The following is a 21,449-nucleotide window of genomic DNA, read 5'->3' as shown; positions in this document are numbered from 1 at the left end:
TATCCTTTGGTTCGACTTGTGTGCACCACACCAGCTTCACAGTATGAGTTATTTAACAGCAGGATTAGTGAGCTGGATTAGCAAATGTTTATCACGTGTAATAATGAGCTGGATTGTTAGTTAAGCTGGTTAGAGAAGTTGTTAAGTAGTTAATTTGGTTAAACTCTCAATTAATCTATTTTTCCTCTGTAAAAGTTTGTAGTATAAATACTGAACAAGTGTATATTTCTCATTAATGCAAATGATCAGTAAAGCTTTCACAGTTTTTCTCTCAAGTTCATCTGCATTAATTTACATATTGCGCAATACTCTATTTATAGACTCAATCAATATTGTTAGAGGAATGCTAGGTTTATAAACAAATTTTACAAAACATGATTGAAAATAAGATAAATTTAAAATGAGCATTTTTCATATTGTTAAAACAATAGCAAATGTTAGTTGGCTTTAATAAATGTATTCATTTTCTTTTCACTTCTTTTTTTTTATGTAAAACTAGCATATAATCTATTATAATTTAATTTAAAAATTTAAACGCATCTCATTTTACTTTTCATTATAAGTTAAAATAGGTATGTGAAAAAAATCTATCACGCATCTTTTAATGAAAATACATACTAAAGGTTATACACTGTACATTACTGAACATGGATTTTTTTTTTTTTTTTTTTTTTGAAGTGTACCAAACATGTATATAATGAAAAGTATAAAAGAAAAAAAAAATACTAAGAAGGACACTTAAATTCTGATGATCAAATTATTAATAGAAAATTAGTAGAAAACTCTGATATTGTTCATGTGATACTTGTTATACTGCAATACAAATAAAACTCATAAAGTTCTAATCATTTCAGAAAAATACAAAGTAAAATAAACAAAATTTTCACTCTTCTTTTTAATACAAAATAAAACATACATTTCAATTAAATAAACGCATCTTCATTTTTTTTCTTTTTTTTTTTAATTACAGGCTAAAAATAGTCATGTTAAAAAATCAATCATCGCTCTTTCAATAAAAAGACCTGCTAAAGGTTATATTTAAATACAAATAAAATTTACATAATTCTGAACATTTGAAAAAAAAAAAAAAAAATTATGAATACAAAATAAAACAAAATCTTTCAATCAAGATTTAATGCAATCAAATAAATCGTCTATCTTATTTCAATACAAATAAAACCTATATAATTCCAAATAAAAAAAAAATACAAAGCAAAATAAACAAACTTTGTTTTTTTTTTTTTTTAGGAATACAAAATAAAAGAAAATTTTTCATTCAACATTTAATTCAATCAAATAAATCATTCCACATCAAATTCGTTACTTAATTATCGGTTTGGTGTCCTAAAAGCATTTTTATATGAAAAATACTTCCAAAATCCCCCCCCCCCCCCCCCCTCCCCAAAAAAAAAAGGTTGATATATTGTCAACTGTATTGATGCTTAATTTAGTATCGATTTGTCTTATATTGCTTTCAAAAGCAGAGGAAAAAAAAAAAGACACTTAAAAATATGATTGAAAATCCGAGTAAATTACACAAACAATAAAAAATAAAAAAATAAAAAAATCCATAAACATTCAAATGAATTAAAACATAAGACCTTTAATTTTAGTTTAATATATATAAATTAGAATATGTTAAAATAAAAATAAAATAAAAAAAGTTAAAGAAAAATAATTACCTCCAAGTTGAATTTTTAGGCCAATAAATTATGTTTTTGTTAATGTTGGAGAGTGGAGAAAGAGAAAGAGGTGGAGAGATGTTAATGTTGGAAAGTGGAGAGAGAGAGAGAGAGAGAGAGAGAGAGAGACGTGGAATTAGAGTGAAAGACTTGAAAAAAAACAAAAAACAAAAAAAAAAAAAAAAAGAGAGAGAGAGAGAGAGAGAGAGAGACGTTGAGAGAGATAAAACAAAAATATGAACAGGTTTTAATTTTTAACTATGCACTTTTTAAAATAATGAATTAAAAAATCGGTTTAGTATTTAAAAAAATAAGTTCACGCCACATGTCGCATTTTGAAGGCACTTCAAAGAAGGTTTCGGCTATTATAAATGATATATGATTTGATTTGTATTATTTTGTTTCCTTATTTGATTTGGGCATTGATAATACTTAATTTATAAAATAATTTATATATGGAAAACTCTTGAAATATAATTAAATGCCATTAACTATGCTAATTTAATGACCGGTTTTTTAAGTAAAAACCGGTTTACTCTTAAAAAATCGGTTCACAAATTATGTCTTAAAAAATTGGTTCAGCATTAAAATAAAAAGGGTTCATACCACATGACGCAATATTAAGACACTTTTAGAGTGATTTGGCTTATATATATATATATATATATATATATATGACTCTTTTTACCGTCTTTCATGAAGATAAAAAAATTCCAAATAAAACTATATATATATATATATATAATAATTTTGACAAAAAAAAAAAAAAGTTTCACCCGACTCACGAGACAGTAATAGCTATCCGGCCTTGAGAGAGAAAGAAGCTTATTCTGAATCTTAATTTAACAACACATGTATTGTGAAGACCCAAAAACACAATATTCGTAGCAATCTTCCCTTACAAAAATCCTAGAATAAAGGTTTTAAGCGTGCACTTTCCGTGCAAAAGCTAGAGCATCAAATTTAGTCTTTATTTAATTTATAGTTGTAGCGCCTGACTTTATTAGTTCATGAAGCAAAGTATATTAAAAAACTAGGCATAAAAAGATTCGTTTCTGCTCTCACTTGACAGATCGCACGCTGTCTAAGAAACACAGCATTAATCTCACAAAGACACTGTGAAAGAGACAGAGAGAGAGAAAACAGAGAGATGGGGAGGGAGTTGGAGATTGAGAAAGATGAAGAGGCGGTCAGTTTGGCGACCTTTCAACAGCCGAAGATGCCTTACCAGTCTGTCTTGAAGGGAGACTGGCTGGGCATGGCGAAGTTCTACGAGAAATATCCCAGCCACCTCTTTGATTATCTGACGGTGGACAGGGACACTGCATTTCATATCGCAGCATATAGTGAATTCACAGAACTGCTTACACGTCTACTTAGTCTCGTACCGAACGACAGGGTATTCGAAACCTTGTCGAAGAAGAACATTCACGGTAACACTACTCTTCACGAGGTAGCCGCCACCGACAAAGTTGAAGCAGCAAAGATCTTGATTCGTAAACTCCAGGGGATTTATGGGCGGGACAAAGTCGGTGGAAACAATATGGCCTATCTCAGAGAGCTGCTCGAGTGTCGCAACCAACTTGGGGAAACCCCGCTGTATCGGGCTGTTGCCGTTGGCCATTTCAAAATGGCCAAAGTTTTGGCTGCATATGTCGAGGATATACGTGATCACTTCCACAGGAATGACAACATGTCCATTCTCCATATTGCTGTCATCGGCCAACACTTCGGTCTCTCTCTCTCTCTTAATTACTTGATATTATTAGCTAAAATATAACTAATATAAAACTTTAACCTAATCTACTTTTATGTGCTTAATTTCAAATAGAACATGCTTAACCATCTCTATCTTTTTGATACAGAAACCGCCGCTTGGTTATTAGGAAAGGACAAGGCACTTGGACCAAAAAAGGGAGCCTATGACACGACATGTCTTCACCTGCTAGCGAAAATGCCATCTGCTTTCAGGAGTTCATGTCGCATGGGAAAAAGGGAGGCTCTGCTCTATAAATGTACGTGTCTACAATTTTTTTTTTTTTTTTTTTTCTAATTAAAAAAAAAAAAAAAAAAAAAAAAAAAGAAGTGATATGTGTATACGTTATGGGATGAAAATAGGGGTGAAATAGCGGTTGCGGTTAGCGGTTAGTGGCTAAAACCGCTAACCGCAACCGCCTAGGCGGTTAGTAAATTTTACTAACCGCCTCCCCTAACCGGGTAGCGGTTAACCGCCTAGGCGGTTAACCGCCCGGTTAGCGGTTAACCGCTTTGGAATAACCGTTTTTTTTCTAACCGCTTTTTTGGGCTTTTTTCTTTGGACCGATTTTGAGCCGGGTTTGGACCGGGTTTGGGCCGGTTTTTGGCTCACTTTAAACATTTTTTTTTTCTCATTTTAAACATATTTTTTTTCCCTTTTCATGGCCATTTTAGCATTAAAAATTACTATATACCAAAATCTTGTTGGCCACCTTCTACAAATCTACACATCATATAATATACAAATAAAATTACAACAAAATCATCACTTCACTTGTAGTCTTATACATAAACTCACAAGCAAGTTCATAAACTCACATATAGAAATAAAATAAAACACAAACAAGTTCATAAACTCACAAGCAACCAAAAAAATCAACATATATGGTTAAACTTGAAGCTTGAAGCCCATTTCAATCAACCAAAAAAAGTTCATAAACTCACGACTTATTGTTATTATATATATATTTAAAAAAAAAGCGGTTAGCGGGTAGCGGTTAGCGGTTAGCGGATTTCCAAAACCCACTAACCGCTAACCGCAACCGCCTAGGCGGTTAGCAGTTTTTACTAACCGCTTTCAAAGCGGTTAGGCGGTTAGGCGGTTAGCGGTTAACGGTTATAGCGGTTAGCGGTTAACGGTTGCGGTTAGGCGGTTTTAAATTTCACCCCTAGATGAAAACATCATTAATTCTACAGAAGTGCTTGAAAAGAGAATTGGACTGCAACGTACTTTAACAGATTTTATTGACGTGAAAAAAAAAATGTAAAAATGTTTTGTATAAAAAAAATAAAAAAATTTGTTTTGTAGTGATTTTTTATTTGAATAATAATAAAAAGTGATTAATGTGATGTAAAAAATAAGGATGTTGGGGTTGATTTTGAGAGAATTTTTTTGGGTCTTTGGGTCTAGTTTGTTGAGAAATAGTCACACATTGCCTGTGGACAAGATTTTTGGCATGTTTATAAGGAATTGACAGCCTTCTCTTCTGGAACCAATTTTATGAGATGAGTTAGACCCACAAATTTTTCATGGTATCAAAGCTTACCACAGAACGAATGAGGCCCCACACTACTTACCCCGTGACAAGGACTAGGAAAAATACCGACATGCACGTGAGGAGGGTATTGAGAAATAGTCTCACATTGCATGTGGACAAGATCTTGGGCATGTTTATAAGAAATGAGCAAGCATCTCTTATGGAACCGGTTTTATGAAATGAGTTAGGCCCACAAATTTCTTCACGGTCCGGCGTGTCTTATAAATTTAAATTATTAAAAAATAATTATTTAATTAATACTTTATCAATGTAATTTCATTAATTAGTTATTATATATATAAGCTTTAACTGCCGAACATAATAACTTGATTAACTTAATTAAACACTACAGGGCTTCCTTCTCCTTATCATGATGACGACGACGATGATTACGATGAAACTGATCTAACACTATCAAGTCAACTTATGGAAGATTTGGAGAGCGGCCAAGATAGCAGTAACCTTCGCCAATCCAAAAAACATCAATCGGGTAATATAAGGGATTCATTTCTAACATTCAGTCATCATATTTTCTGTTATGCAATGGCCCGGCCACTCTTTACGTTATATTATCACTTATCTAAAAACTGGTTGGAAATAATCAATTTAATTATTTAACTAATATTATAACATTTCTGCCTATATGCATGCTCAAACTTCTCTTTAAAAAGTGAGACCTAATAGTTAAAATATTTAACTAAAATAAAGAATAAATTGTAAAGCCATAATTCAAATTCAAGATTATGTTCTCATCGGCACTTATTTTAATACCTTAAGTGGAAAGAAAATAATGAATTAAATTATTTGATTAATATTCTAACAATTTAGAACCTAGGATCGTACATAACTCTTCTTAGCGTGGCTATACTGAAAAAATGACTCCAAAAAATGGGACCAATAAGTGCTTCCCCTCGTAGGATGCACATGCGGAATGGGACCAAAAAATGTGATGCACATGCGGAATGGAATTACCATTCCATAGGGTTTAGTTTTTTAATGTTTATTTACCTTGATTTATATAATTATAGCTTCCCCTCATCACTTATTCTTATATATATTCCTCATTTGTGTACTATTAGAAATATCATCTAATCATGTGATTTACACAAAACTGCAGCAATTTCAAGATTACATTGTGCTATATGGAGGGGCCTAGCTAAAGGTTCGATCTCATGATCATTTTCCTCATTTCCAATCAAGAAATATGATGTGGCTCAACATAGTATTTTTTCTAAATATAAAGAGAAACGATTTACAAGTTAGGTCGAGTTGAAGTAATTGTTATGCTCAATTAAGTTATATATTTATAAGCACACACGTACACATACTATTATCTCTCTCACACACACATGCATGATATACATGAATGGACAGAATGGCCGAGTATCGATAAAATTTGGAAGATGAAGAAAACGCACACATCAGCTCTAAATCTGACCAAAATGCTAGTGAAAATGGATACTACGTGGGCAAACAGTTTTAAAGCACAAGAAAAGACGATTTTCTTGGGGAGAGCAGACTCTTTGGCCGGCAATGATGTTGTTGGCGGGGTAGAATTAGGCAAAGGAGGCAAAGGATCAGGAAAAGAGGAGCAATCATCGAGCACCACTGGAGAAGGTGAAGGAGGAGGGGTAACTGATCAGGAAGAAGGCTGTGAGAGAAATCGGGAACCTTACACCCCATTGCTTATTGCGGCTAGCGAAGGCATACAAGAAATATTTGATGAGATACTTGAAGTGCATCCTCAGGCAATTGAGCACGTTAGTAAGGATGAGGAAAACATATTGCATGTGGCCATTGGCCACCGTCAAATGGAAATCTTTCGCCGTGTAAAGAAGATGAAAATAATAATGGACCGCCGGTTGGTTTCAAGGATCAATAAGAGAGGCTACACTATATTGCATCACGTCGCAGAAATGAAGGACTATGATGGAGGAACCAAAGCTGGTCCTGCACTCCAATTGCAAGAGGAGTTGAAATGGCTTAAGGTAATTAATTAATTAAATTCATCAATTTTCTTTAAGATAAATAATAATTTATTATGATATAGATGATATCGTGTTTTATAAATTTTACATGCATGGTTTTTTTTTACACATGCATGGCGAAATTTCATATTCTTATACATTGTCTCCACGCACGCATGCAGTGTGTGCAAAAGATAATTCCCTCGCATTATGTCATCCACCGCAACAATGACAATAAGACTGCAGACGAGCTCTTCAAAGAGAATCACGCTGACCTTCTCAAGAAGGCCCAAAGGTGGACAAAGGAGACCTCTCAGTCGTGCTCTGCGGTCGCCGTCCTCGTTGCCACTGTCGTTTTTGCGGCTGCCTACACTGTCCCGGGAGGCAACAATGAAAAGGGCGAACCAATTTTCCTTAACAGTCCATTCTTCTTGTTCTTCACTGTCATGGACGTGGTCTCCCTTGCGAGCTCCTTGACTTCCGTCGTAACGTTCCTCTCGATTCTCTCATCTCCTTTTGAGCTAGAAGATTTCCACAGATCTCTCCCTTCGAAGCTGATGATCGGCTTCTCCTTACTCTTCTTCTCCGTGACAGCCACCATGCTTTCTTTCACGGCGACTATTCTGCTCATCATTCGCCTGGATAAGAGAAGATGGACTTCGAGTCTGATTTACACTGCTGCATTCCTTCCCGTTGCTGTGTTTGCGCTTATGCAGTTCCCCTTGTACATTGCATTCACCAGAGGTGTGCATTCCTTTTTGATGAAAACATTGAAGAGGGTTCCTATCCTGAAACTTATTCCTCGTTTCTTCAAGGCCTGAAAGGGCATGATTTAGGGAGATTTGATCTGAGAGTTTTGTGTAACTCTCACTAGGTTAGCCAGCAAGAAGCAATAACTACTTTCATGATTTTTTTTTTTTTTTTTTTGGATGGGGGGGGGAAGGGATTTTGATACATACTGGTGTACCTTTAGTTCTCATCATCAAAAAGAAAATGTAACAGATGCGTTATCATCACATTCTGTATGAGCTTGCATGCTTAATATGTAATAAAATAACGAGAACTTGCATCTCTCTCTTAATTATCTGGAGACCTATCTTTAGTGCTTAATGTGATCTTTTTGGCTTCAATATTAATATAATTTTGTCTTCATTATTATAGCAAAATATGTCATCCTTAGAGTCATATATATATATATATATATATATATATAAGACTAATTAAATATTCACAAGTCTCCAAGAGATTAAATTTTGCTTAGGTACGTAGAGCTGTGGCCTGTGGCCTGTGGGGTTTCCACGCCTGTGCATGCACGCGTTAAAACTTGGCAACATGCAAAGATGAGCGTATAGATCAAATAAACACACTAATTCAGTGCTTCACGGATCTCCCACGTTCCCTGGCAAACTAAGTGGATTGGGCCCGTTGCCTTGTTGGGCTGGCATTATAACGTTCAGCAGGCCTAGGCATTCAGTCCTGCACAGTCCCTCGGCCCTAGCCCTATATATAAGAAAAAATTGGAAAAATTGGTCCCACGCATGATCAAATTGGTGCAAATAGGGGTGTTCAAATACCGGTCAATCTGAAATTTTGAATAGTCTCTGACTTGATCAAATAGGCTAGGGATCTTCTTTCCCTTACCCACACTTCTATCACCCTTCACCGCAATCAACTAAAACTTTCTCACTCTCTACTTCGCTTTCACAGGACCAATTGAGTTATAATTTGACCATGTTTCATTTCGATATCAATAATTTTCAAGGTGACTAATATTAATAAGACTTGTGTGAATGCTTTTGAAATCCTTGCCCTAACATATGTATCCAACCTTATAAAAATTTTCTTGAGACCATCGATGACTGATGATAACATCGTTCATATCTAGAACAAGTGCAAGTGGACCTCAACTTTCTAATACCAAAGTCTCAAACGCTCCTGCATATTTCAAAGCCCAATCATTCTCAGCCACTTCTCTAAGACTTCACCTTCAAGGTTTCAAGGTACCGAATCAGACCGTCAGGTGATAAATTGGCAAATTAAGAATGAGTAATATTGTTGTTTACTAAATTGTTATATAATTTAATTATGTAGTGGTGAAAATCAAGGCTTAAAAAAAATCGTATGGCAATCTAATAAATAGTATTACATATAATAAAATACAACCTTAAATTCCTTAAGGTTGTTGGAAAAGCCCACTCGATCTCCTGACAAGTAAAAAAGAACACAATTCAACCACAATTAATGTTCTAAGGACTAAAGTGACGTGAAATACAATCTATGCGTAACTGTTAGCCCATCAAAGAATAACTACTCCCTCCGTTCCTTTGATTTCCGAAACTACAAATGGATGACGTTTCTTGTACAACGTCAAGATGAGCCCAAGTTGATAGACCCACGTACGTACGTTCACCAATCACCTTGCCCCTTTATGGCTTTATACTTCTCTCTCGCTTCTAGAATGGTTGTTGAACACTTCAATCCACGCTTTGTTTCTATATTTTCCTCGAATATTTGCTTATATATATATATATATATATATATATATATATATATATATATATTCAATGCTCCCAATTTGAAGGATTCGGCTTTCCAAACATGCGAGGCTTCAAGCCTTGCAAGTCTTCAAACACTCCTCTTTCAACTCTTCGTCTCAATACGCTAAAATTTCTCAAAACCTAAAGTCCCTTTCATTTTGTTTTATTTGTCAAGTCATTTCATTCTCAATATTTTACTTTTGTCTTGTCTAACGATCGAGTATATTCACCGTTTAGCATTATGTATATGGTTAGATTTGTGAAATAAAATCTTAAAGATAATTAAAATGAATCCTTCTGGCCATCTTACTTGAAGTAGAGAAAATCCTATTGCAGGGCATAATCCAAACATTAGGCAATCTATAACCTCTATTCAAGCTCTTCATATATGTAAAGAGTAATGCTATATATACATATATATATATATACATACAAGTATCTCTCATTATGTTGACATGACAGTGTCAATTTACTCCTAAATCAATCATTGTTTAAAAATAAAAAATAAAATAAGGACAAATTGCTTGTACTATCAGCATTGTGAGATACTTATAAGATATTGGTATGATATAGCATTATTTGGAAGCCAGATCTACAATACCTCCCTTCCCCCACCGCCCACACGCCACCCTACCACCGTGACCAAACTCCACTGCGTCCGTCAATACCCTCTGGTTCGACATGTGTGCACCACACTAGCTTCATAGTTTGAGTTATTTTACAGTTGGATTAGTGAGCTGGATTAGCAAATGTTTATCACGTGTGATAATGAGCTGGATTGTTAGTTAAGCTGGTTAGAGAAGTTGTTAAGTAATTAATTTGTTTAACTGATTAGTCGTTTGGTTAAACTCTCAGTTAATCTGTGTTTCCTTTGTAAAAATTTGTAATATAAATACTGAGCAAGTATATATTTCTAATTAATGCAAATGATCAGTAAAGCTTTCACAGTTTTTCTCTCAAGTTCATCTACATTTACGTATTGCGCAATACTCTGTTTATAGACTCAAGCAATATTGTTAGAGGAATGCTAGATTTATAAACAAATTTTACAAAACATGATTGAAAATAAAATAAATTGAAAATGAGCATTTTTCATATTGTTAAAACAATAGCAAATGTTAGTTGGCATTAATAAATGTATTAATTTTCTTTTCACTTCTTTTTTTTTTATGTAAAACTAGCGCATAACCCGTACCATGTGCGGAATTCTTTATTATAATTTAATTTAAAAATTTAAATGCATCACATCTTACTTTTCATTATAAGTTAAAATAGGTGTGTGAAAAAATTTATCACGCATCTTTTAATGAAAATACATATTAAAGGTTATACACCGTATATTACTGAACATTTTTTTTTTTTTGAAGTGTACCAAACATGTATATAATGAAAAGTATAAAAGAAAAAAAAATTACCAAGAAGGACACTTGAATTCTGATGATCAGACTATTAATAGAAAATTAGTAGGAAACTCTGATATTGTTCATGTGATACTTATTATATTGCAATACAAATAAAACCCTTAAAGTTATAATCATTTCAAAAAAATACAGAGTAAAATAAACAAAATTTTCTCTCTTCTTTTTAATACAAAATAAAACACACATTTCACTCAATATTTAATGCAGTCAAATAAACGCATCTTCATTTTTTTTTTTATTACAGGCTAAAATAGTCATGTTAAAAAATCAATTATCGCTCTTTCAATAAAAAGACCTGCTAAAAGTTATATTTAAATACAAATAAAATTCACATAATTCTAAACATTTGAAAAAAAAAAAATTATGAATACAAAATAAAACAAAATCTTTCAATCAAGATTTAATGCAATCAAATAAATCATCTATCTTATTTCAATACAAATAAAACCTATATAATTCCAAATAAAATAAAAAATACAAAGCAAAATAAACAAACTCTGATTTTTTTTTTTTTAGGAATACAAAATAAAAGAAAATTTTTCATTCAACATTTAATTCAATCAAATAAATCATTTCACATCAAATTGGTTACTTAATTATCAGTTTGGTGTTCTGAAAGCATTTTTATATGAAAAATACTTCCAAAAGCGAAAAAAAAAAAAAAAAAAAAAAAAAAAAAAAAAAGTTGATATATTGTTAACTGTATTGGTGCTTAATTTAGTATTGATTTGTCTTATATTGCTTTCAAAAGAAAAAAGAAAAAAAAAAAAAAACACTTAAAAATGTGCTTGAAAATCCTAGTAAATTACACAAAAAAAAAAAAAAAAATCCATAAACATTGAAATGAATTAAAACATAAGACCTTTAATTTTAGTTTAATTTATATAAATTAGAATATGTTAAAATAAAATAAAATAAAGGTTAAGAAGAATAATTACCTCCAAATTGAATTTTTAGGCCAATAAATTATGTTTTTGTTAATGTCGTTGGAGAGTGGAGAAAGAGAAAGAGGTGGAGAGAAAAAAGAGGAGAGATGTTAATGTTGGAAAGTGGAGAGAGAGAGAGAGAGAGAAAGACATGGAATGAGAGTGAAAGACTAGAAAAAAAAAATAAAAAAATAAAAGAGAGAGAGAGAGAGAGAGAGAGAGACGTTGAGAGAGATAGAACAAAAATATGAATATGTTTTAATTTTTAACTGTTCACTTTTTAAAATAATGAGTTAAAAAATCGGTTTAGTCTTTTAAAAAAAAGAGTTCACGCTACATGTCGCGATTTGAATGCACTTCAAAGAAGGTTTTGGCTATTATATATGATATATGATTTGATTTGTATTATTTGTTTCCTTATTTAATTTGGGCATTGGTAATACTTAATTTATATATGAAAAACTCTTGAAATATAATTAAATGCCATTAACTACACTAGTTTAATGACTGATTTTTTAAGTAAAAACTGGTTCACTCTTAAAAAATCGGTTCACAAATTATGCCTTAAAAAACTAATTCAGCATTAAAATAAAATTAAAGGGTTCATGCCACATGTCGCAATATTAAAGCACTTCTAGAGTAATTTGGTTTTTTTTTATATATATATATATATATATATATATATGACTCTTTTTACCGTCTTTCATGAAGATAAAAAAATTCCAAATAAAACTATACATATATGTTTATAATAATTTTGACAAAAAAAAAAAAAAGTTTCACACGACTCACGAGACAGTAATAGCTATCCTTGAGAGAGAAAGAAGCTTATTCTGAATCTTAATTTAACAACACGTGTATTGTGAAGACCCAAAAACACTATATTCGTAGCAATCTTCCCTTACAAAAATCCTAGAACAAAGGTTTTGAGCGTGCATTTTCCGTGCAAAAGCTAGAGCATCAAATTTAGTCTTTATTTAATTTATACTTTTAGCGCCTGACTTTATTAGTTCATGAAGCAAAGTATATTCAAAAACTAAGCATATATAAAAAGATTCGTTTCTATTCTCACTTGACAGATCGCGCGCTGTCTAAGAAACACGTACAGCATTAATCTCACAAAGACACTATGAAAGAGAAGAAGAGAGAGAAATCAGAGAGATGGGGAGGGAGTTGGAGATTGAGAAAGATGAAGAGGCGGTCAGTTTGGCGACCTTTCAACAGCCAAAGATGCCTTACCAGGCTGACTTTATTAGTTCATGAAGCAAAGTATATTCAAAAACTAAGCATATATAAAAAGATTCGTTTCTACTCTCACTTGACAGATCGCGCGCTGTCTAAGAAACACGTACAGCATTAATCTCACAAAGACACTGTGAAAGAGAAGAAGAGAGAAAAATCAGAGAGATGGGGAGGGAGTTGGAGATTGAGAAAGATGAAGAGGCGGTCAGTTTGGCGACCTTTCAACAGCCGAAGATGCCTTACCAGGCTGTCTTGAAGGGAAACTGGCTGGGCATGGCGAAGTTCTACGAGAAATATCCCAGCCACCTCTTTGATTATCTGACGGTGGACAGGGACACTGCATTTCATATCGCAGCATATAGTGAATTCACAGAACTGCTTACACGTCTACTTAGTCTCGTACCGAACGACAGGGTATTCGAAACCTTGTCGAAGAAGAACATTCACGGTAACACTACTCTTCACGAGGTAGCCGCCACCGACAAAGTTGAAGCAGCAAAGATCTTGATTCGTAAACTCCAGGGGATTTATGGGCGGGACAAAGTCGGTGGAAACAATATGGCCTATCTCAGAGAGCTGCTCGAGTGTCGCAACCAACTTGGGGAAACTCCGCTGTATCGGGCTGTTGCCGTTGGCCATTTCAAAATGGCCAAATTTTTGGCTGCATATGTCGAGGATATAAGTGATCACTTCCACAGGAATGACAACATGTCCATTCTCCATATTGCTGTCATCGGCCAACACTTCGGTCTCTCTCTCTCTCTTAATTACTTGATATTATTAGCCAAAATATAACTAATATAAAACTTTAACCTAATTTACTTTTATGTGCTTAATTTCGAATAGAACATGCTTAACCATCTCTCTCTTTTTGATACAGAAACCGCCGCTTGGTTACTAGGAAAGGACAAGGCACTTGGACCAAAAAAGGGAGCCTATGACACGACATGTCTCCACCTGCTAGCGAAAATGCCATCTGCTTTCAGGAGTTCATGTGGCATGGGAAAAAGGGAGGCTCTGCTCTATAAATGTACGTGTCTACAACTTAATCTATATACGTATACGTTATGGGATGAAAACATCATTAATTCTATAGAAGTGCTTGAAAAAAGAATTGGACTGGAACGTACTGTAACAAATTTTATTGATGTGAAGAAAAAAAATGTAAAAATGTTTTGTATAAAAAAGTAAAAAAAAATTGTTTTGTAGTGATTTTTTATTTGAATAGTAATAAAAAATGATTAATGTGATATAAAAAGTAAGAATGTTGGGATTGATTTTGAGAGAAATTTTTTGGGTCTTTAGGTCCAGTTTGTTGAGAAATAGTCCCACATTGTCTGTGGACAAGATCTTTGGCATGTTTATAAGGAATGGGCAACCCTCTCTTATGAAACCGGTTTTATGAGATGAGTTAAGCACATAAATTTTTCATGGTATCAGAACTTACCACAAGACGAATGAAGCCCACACTACTTACCCCGTGACAAGGACTAAGAAAAATACCGACATGCACGTGAGGGGGGTATTGAGAAATAGTCTCACATTGCCTGTGGACAAGATCTTGGGCATGTTTATAAGGAATGAGCAAGCATCTCTTATGGAACTGGTTTTATGAGATTAGTTAGGCCCACGAATTTCTTCATGGTCCGGCGTGTCTTATAAATTTAAATTATTAAAAAAAATAATTATTTAATTAATTCTTTATCAATGTAATTTCATTAATTAGTTATTATATATATATAAGCTTTAACTGCCGAACATAATAACTTGATTAACTTAATTAAACACTACAGGGCTTCCTTCTCCTTATCATGATGACAACGATGATGATTACGATGAAACTGATCTAACACTATCAAGTCAACTTATGGAAGATTTGGAGAGCGGCCAAGGTAGCAGTAACCTTTGCCAATCAAAAAAACATCAATCTGGTAATATAAGGGATTCATTTCTAACATTCACTCATCATATTTTCTGTTATGCAATGGCCCGGACACTCTTTACGTTATATTATCACTTATCTAAAAACTGGTTGGAAATAATCTATTTAATTATTTAACTAATATTATAAGACTTCTGCATATATGCATGCTCAAACTTCTCTTTAAAAAGTGAGACCCATAGTTGAAATATTTAACTAAAATAAAGAATAAATTGTAAAGCCATGATTCAAATTCAAGATTAGGTTCTCATCGGCACTTGTTTTAATACCTTAAGTGGAAAGAAAATAGTGAATTAAATTACTTGATTAATATTCTAACAATTTAGAACTTAGGATTGTACATAACTCTTCTTAGCGTGGCTGTACTGAAAAATGACTCCAAAAAATGGGACCAATAAGTGCTTCCCCTCGTAGGATGCACATGCGGAATGGGACCAAAAAATGTGATGCACATGCGGAATGGAATTACCATTCCATAGGGTTTACTTTTTTAATGTTTATTTACCTTGATATATATAATTATAGCTTCCCCTCATCACTTATTCTTATATATATTCCTCATTTGTGTACTGTTAGAAATATCATCTAATCATGTGATTTACACAAAACTGCAGCAATTTCAAGATTACATTGTGCTATATGGAGGGGCCTAGCTAAAGGTTCGACCTCATGATCATTTTCCTCATTTCCAATCAAGAAATATGATGTTGCTCAACATAGTATGTTTTTTTTCCTAAATATAAAGAGAAACGATTTACAAGTTAGGTCGAATTGAAGTAATTGTTCTGCTCAATTAAGTTATATATATATATATATATATATATATATATATATATAAACACACACGTACACATACTACTATCTCTCTCACACACACATGCATGATATACATGAATGGACAGAATGGCCGAGTATCGATAAAATTTGGAAGATGAAGAAAACGCACGCATCAGCTCTAAATCTGACCAAACTGCTAGTGAAAATGGATACTACGTGGGCAAACAGTTTTAAAGCACAAGAAAAGACGATTTTCTTGGGGAGAGCAGACTCTTTGGCCGGCAATGATGTTGTTGGCGGGGTAGAATTAGGCAAAGGAGGCAAAGGATCAGGAAAAGAGGAGCAATCATCGAGCACCACCGGAGAAGGTGAAGGAGGAGGGGTAACTGATCAGGAAGAAGGCTGTGAGAGAAATCGGGAACCTTACACCCCATTGCTTATTGCGGCTAGCCAAGGCATAGAAGAAATATTTGATGAGATACTTGAAGTGCATCCTCAGGCAATTGAGCACGTTAGTAAGGATGAGGAAAACATATTGCATGTGACCATTCGCCACCGTCAAATGGAAATCTTTCGCCGTGTAAAGAATATGAAAGTAATAATGGACCGCAGGTTGGTTTCAAGGATCGATAAGAGAGGCTACACTATATTGCATCACGTCGCAGAAATGAAGGACTATGATGGAGGAACCAAAGCTGGTCCTGCACTCCAATTGCAGGAGGAGTTGAAATGGCTTAAGGTAATTAATTAATTAAATTCATCAATTTTCTTTAAGATAAGTAATAATTTATTATGATATATCGCGATCTAAGATGATGTCGTGTTTTATAAATCTTACATGCATGGTTTTTTTTTTACACATGCATGGCAAAATTTCATATTCTTATACATTGTCTCCACGCACGCATGCAGCGTGTGCAAAAGATAATTCCCTCGCATTATGTCATCCACCGCAACAATGACAATAAGACTGCAGACGAGCTCTTCAAAGCGAATCACGCTGACCTTCTCAAGAGGGCCCAAACGTGGACAAAGGAGACCTCGCAGTCGTGCTCTGCGGTTTCCGTTCTCGTTGCCACTGTTGTTTTTGCGGCTGCCTACACTGTCCCGGGAGGCAACGATGACAATGGCCAACCACATTTCCTTAACAGTCCATTCTTCTTGTTCTTCACCGTCATGGACGTGGTCTCCCTTGCGAGCTCCTTGACTGCCGTCGTAACGTTCCTCTCGATTCTCTCGTCTCCTTTTGAGCTTGAAGATTTCCACAGATCTCTCCCTTCGAAGCTGATGATCGGCTTCTCCTTACTCTTCTTCTCCGTGACAGCCACCATGCTTTCTTTCACGGCGACTATTCTGCTCATCATTCGCCTGGAGAAGAGAAGATGGACTTCGAGTCTGATTTACACTGCTGCATTCCTTCCCGTTGCTGTGTTTGCGCTTATGCAGTTCCCCTTGTACATTGCATTCACCAGAGGTGTGCATTCCTTTTTGAAGAAAACATTGAAGAGGGTTCCTATCCTGAAACTTATTCCCCGTTTCTTCAAGGCCTGAAAGGGCGTGATTTATTGAGATTTGATCTGAGAGTTTTGTATAACTCACAGGTTAGCCAGCAAGAAGCAATAACTACTTCCATGATGTTTTTTTTTTTTTTTTTTGGTGGGGAGGTGGGAGGGGGATTTTGATACATAATGGTGTACCTTTAGTTCTCATCATCAAAAAGAAAATGTAACAGATGCGTTATCATCACATTCTGTATGAGCTTGCATGCTTAATATGTAATAAAATAACGAGAACTTGCATCTCTCTCTTAATTATCTGGAGACCTATCTTTAGTGCTTAATGTGATCTTTCTGGCTTCAATATTAATATAATTTTATCTTCATTATTATGTCATCCTTAGAGTCATCGTCATATATATATATATAAGACTAATTAAATATTCACAAGTCTTCACAATATATATATATATATTCACAAGTCTCCAAGAGATTCAATTTTACTTAGGTAGAGCTGTGGCCTGTGGGGTTTCGACGCTTGTGCACGCATTAAAACTTGGCAACTTGCAAATATGAGCGTATAGTATAGATCAAATAAACTCACTAATTCAGTGCTTCACGGATCTCCCGCGTTCCCTGGCAAACTAAGTGGATTGGGCTTGTTGCCTTGTTGGGCTGGCATGATTACGTTCGGCGGGCCTAGGCATTCAGTCCTGCACAATCCCTCGGCCCAAGCCCAACTTGGCATTATGGCATATATATATATATATATATATATATATATATATATATATGAAAAAATTAGTCCCACGCATGATCAAATTGGTGCAAATAGGGGTGTTCAAATACCGGTCAATCTGAAATTTTGAATAGTCTCCGACTTGATCAAATAGGATATTTCTTTCGCTTACCCACACTTCTATCACCCTTCACCACAATCAACTAAAACTTTCTCGCTCTCTGCTTCACTTTCACAAGACCAATTGAGTGATAATTTGACCCAATTTTATTAGAATAAAAGTAATTTTCAAGGTGACTAATATTAATCAGACTTGTGTGAATGCTTCTTTATTGTAGAGAATGAAATCCATGCCTAAATATGTATCCAACCTCATAAAAATTTTCTTGCGACAACCAATAATAACATCATTCATATCCAGAACAAGTGCATGTGGACCTCAACTTTCTAGTACCAAAGTCTCAAAAACGCTCCTGCATATTCCAAAGCCCAATCATTCTCGAATAGAGATTTTCGGCTGCCAAATTGAAGTAGCCAAGCGTCAGACATTTTGCCTTTTTTTCTTTTTCTTTTTTTTTTTAAAAAAAAAAAATTGAAGAGAGATATTAAAGGAAAATTTAAATTTGAGGTATTAGCACCAAATTTGAGATATTAGCACCAAATTTAGGATGATCGAATCTCTTTTGGGTGATACCATCCTTACAGGATTAACCTTCCACCCCTAGATTTTAGTTTTGAGATTTGGCTTAGGTGCGGTAGTTCAAAACTACTGCACCATGCGGTAGTCCAAAACTGCACCAAACAGTTTTGGGCAATAAACAAATAGTTTTTTTAAAGAAAAAGAAAAAGAAAAAGAGAAATATTTAAAAACTAAAAGTATTAAAAAAAAAAAAAATAATAGAAGAGAAAGAAGAAAAAAAATGAAAGGGGGACCACCCCATTTTGGCCAAGGGGGTGGATTTCCATTATCCTCCTCCAACTTTCTCACCTGTTAACTTGCCTTTCCATTATCCTCCTCCAACTTTCTCAACAAAGTGACAGAAAATTGGAAGCCAAAAGGAAAAATTCAAAGAAACCCAAAACTCCAAAAACCATGAGGTCCTTGTATTTCATTCCACCAGCAACACCCATTTCAATCCGAACCACCCCAAAGGTCATGAGGGTGGATCTTTGTCGATTCCGACACCGATGAAGGCTATCATGTGCTTTCTCTGATTTCCTCTTCTCCCTGATTTCCCTTGAAGGCATGGATTGTATGGATCTGATGGAGACTTTTGGGTATATCGATCTGGTTGAAACAACGATTTCTTTGATCCACCATATCTTTCAGCAAAATCATGAAAACCCACTAGAGGATAGTTATCAACACCAAGAGCAAGAACATCTTGATCGGCTGCTATTTTTATTTTTAATTCTTTCTAGTTTTTAGTTTTTTTAACTTTTTTAATTGTTTTAATATTTTTAATTATTAGTTTTTTATATTTTTTAATTCTTAAATAATTGTTTGTTATATTTTTTAAAAAAACCTATTTTTTCTCACCCCAAAACTACATCGTTTAGTTCAATTTTGAATTTTTCCTTCCCAAAACTGCACCAAACGGTGCAGTTTTGGACTACCGCATGGTGCAGTAGTTTTGGACTACCGCACCTAAGCCGGATCTTTAGTTTTGAATTCAAAAACAAGTTTTGAGACATTAGAAACTAAATATTAACTCATAGAAATTTAACTAACAAAAAAAAAATAACAAAATTTTTTATTATTATTATTTTTTAATATATGTCCGACAAATTTGGCAGCCGCATAGCAGGACTCATTATTCTCAACCACTTCTCCAAGATTTCACCTTCAAAGTACCGAATCAGACCGTCAAGTGATAAATTGGCAAATTAAGAATGAGTAATGCTTTTTACTAAATTGTTATATAATTTAATTATGTAGTGGTGAAAATCAAGGCTTAAAAAAAAATTAACAATCAATTTTTATTGTCACGTTATCTTAATTATATATCAATCGTATAACAATCTAATAAATAGTATTACATATAATAAAAGGTTAACTACTTTATTAGTATCTCAGTTTACATTTTTTTATTTTTTCCCCCTTATGTTTGTAAAACAGCAAAATTTGATACTTGACCTAAGAGAAATAGCAAAATCGATACCTTCGTTTTTTCCGTCAGTCTAAATTGACGGAAATCCACCTCATATGCAGTAATATCGCAATGTATGAAAAAAAAAAAATTATGTTGTTGGCTTCTACGGAGCAGGCATTGCCTCCTCTCATCTCCGCCGTGCGTAGACTACTCGCCACGGCGCTTCAGACGACCCATTGAATTCGTACTTCGCTCTCTTATCCCAGCATTGCGTCCCTCTGCATTCCTTCCACTTCGTCTACAAATTCCTTTTTCCGCAACACTTTAAGGTTAACAACCTTGATCGTCGCCGCCTGTCCCAACGTATCAGAGCTTCATCGAAATACTCTCCGACGAGCCCACCTTGGTCGACCGCTACAACGCTTGCGGCGAGGACGCCATGCTTCCCGAAGTCCCGTTCGAGCGATTCCAGGTCGGATCTTAGTTTTTCACGCTGACCCGCAAACACGCGCTGCTAGTATCAAGAGACAAAAAGCTATGAAGGAAATTCCGGTTGCCGTGCTTGAACGTCAACACATGTTACCCAGAGGAGCACTAATTTCCGACGCTTTTGTCCATGGAAGACCCCGGTGGGTGTACCCATTACATGCTCACGAGGGTGAACTAGACAGCCAATTTTAATTTTGTTGATTTACAGCAATATCTTTTGACATGTTCACGCCTGATGAGCAAAATCCCAAGGGAATAAAACAATCGACCAGTTTCCGCAACACTTCGCTCTCTTATCTTGGGAAAGTGTCATGTTCATGCCCGATTGCTTGTTAATTGCCGTTGATGGATATCGCCGATGATGTCGTTTTCCAGGATTGAAAGGAATTGGAATGGAATTCCGTAGAAGCCAACAACAGAATTTTTTTTTTTTTTTTTAGTTTCCTTTTTTATTATTTTTTTAGGACACGTGGCATATTTTGGGAGTGACATGTGTCGATGACATGGAATTCCATCAATTTAGAATGACGAAAAAAACAGAGGCATCAATTTTGCTATTTCCCATAGATCAGGTGTCAGATTTTGCTGTTTTACAAACATAGGAAAAAAAAATAAAAAAGTATAAACCGAAATACTAATAAAGTAGTTAAGCCTATAAGAGTATTTCCAATGGAGGAGCCAAATTTTTATGCAAAATGGTTCCTCAAAACTCACTTTTATCTAGTTTAGCTAATGAATTTTTAAATGCATATCCACATCCAATTAGCTATATTTTTATCTATATCATTTAAATATTATTAAAAGTGAGAAAAGTTTTGGGAAAAAGAGAACATGTGATGAAAAAT

At 34.4% G+C, this 21,449-nt stretch overlaps 2 protein-coding genes across 2 annotated transcripts; both read left to right on the top strand.

Annotated features, from left to right (window-relative positions):
* The first annotated feature begins 2,832 nt into the window (after positions 1–2,832).
* LOC148589955 (uncharacterized) lies at positions 2,833–7,763 on the top strand. Its single transcript, XM_088515887.1, has 5 exons — positions 2,833–3,415; positions 3,548–3,697; positions 5,328–5,465; positions 6,350–6,963; positions 7,125–7,763. Exons 1-5 carry the CDS (start codon positions 2,833–2,835, stop codon positions 7,761–7,763), a joined length of 2,124 nt encoding a protein of 707 aa, XP_088372013.1.
* A 5,470-nt stretch (positions 7,764–13,233) lies between these two features.
* LOC148589954 (uncharacterized) lies at positions 13,234–17,363 on the top strand. Its single transcript, XM_088515885.1, has 5 exons — positions 13,234–13,816; positions 13,949–14,098; positions 14,862–14,999; positions 15,913–16,526; positions 16,700–17,363. Exons 1-5 carry the CDS (start codon positions 13,234–13,236, stop codon positions 17,336–17,338), a joined length of 2,124 nt encoding a protein of 707 aa, XP_088372011.1. The 3' UTR covers positions 17,339–17,363.
* The last annotated feature ends 4,086 nt before the right edge of the window (positions 17,364–21,449 follow it).

Source organism: Corylus avellana, chromosome 1 (assembly GCF_965113065.1).
Source record: "Corylus avellana chromosome 1, dhCorAvel1.hap1.2, whole genome shotgun sequence".
In the NCBI taxonomy this organism is placed as follows: Eukaryota; Viridiplantae; Streptophyta; class Magnoliopsida; order Fagales; family Betulaceae; genus Corylus; species Corylus avellana.
This window is presented reverse-complemented; position numbering and strand designations above follow the sequence as displayed.

Coding starts and splice junctions, on each gene's coding strand:
- LOC148589955 (XM_088515887.1), top strand. CDS start 2,833: ATGGGGAGGGAGTTGGAGATTGAGAAAGATGAAGAGGCGGTCAGTTTG. Junction 3,698..5,327: donor GGAGGCTCTGCTCTATAAAT/GTACGTGTCTAC, acceptor TAAACACTACAG/GGCTTCCTTCTCCTTATCAT. Junction 5,466..6,349: donor ATCCAAAAAACATCAATCGG/GTAATATAAGGG, acceptor ATGAATGGACAG/AATGGCCGAGTATCGATAAA.
- LOC148589954 (XM_088515885.1), top strand. CDS start 13,234: ATGGGGAGGGAGTTGGAGATTGAGAAAGATGAAGAGGCGGTCAGTTTG. Junction 13,817..13,948: donor TGTCATCGGCCAACACTTCG/GTCTCTCTCTCT, acceptor TTTTTGATACAG/AAACCGCCGCTTGGTTACTA. Junction 14,099..14,861: donor GGAGGCTCTGCTCTATAAAT/GTACGTGTCTAC, acceptor TAAACACTACAG/GGCTTCCTTCTCCTTATCAT.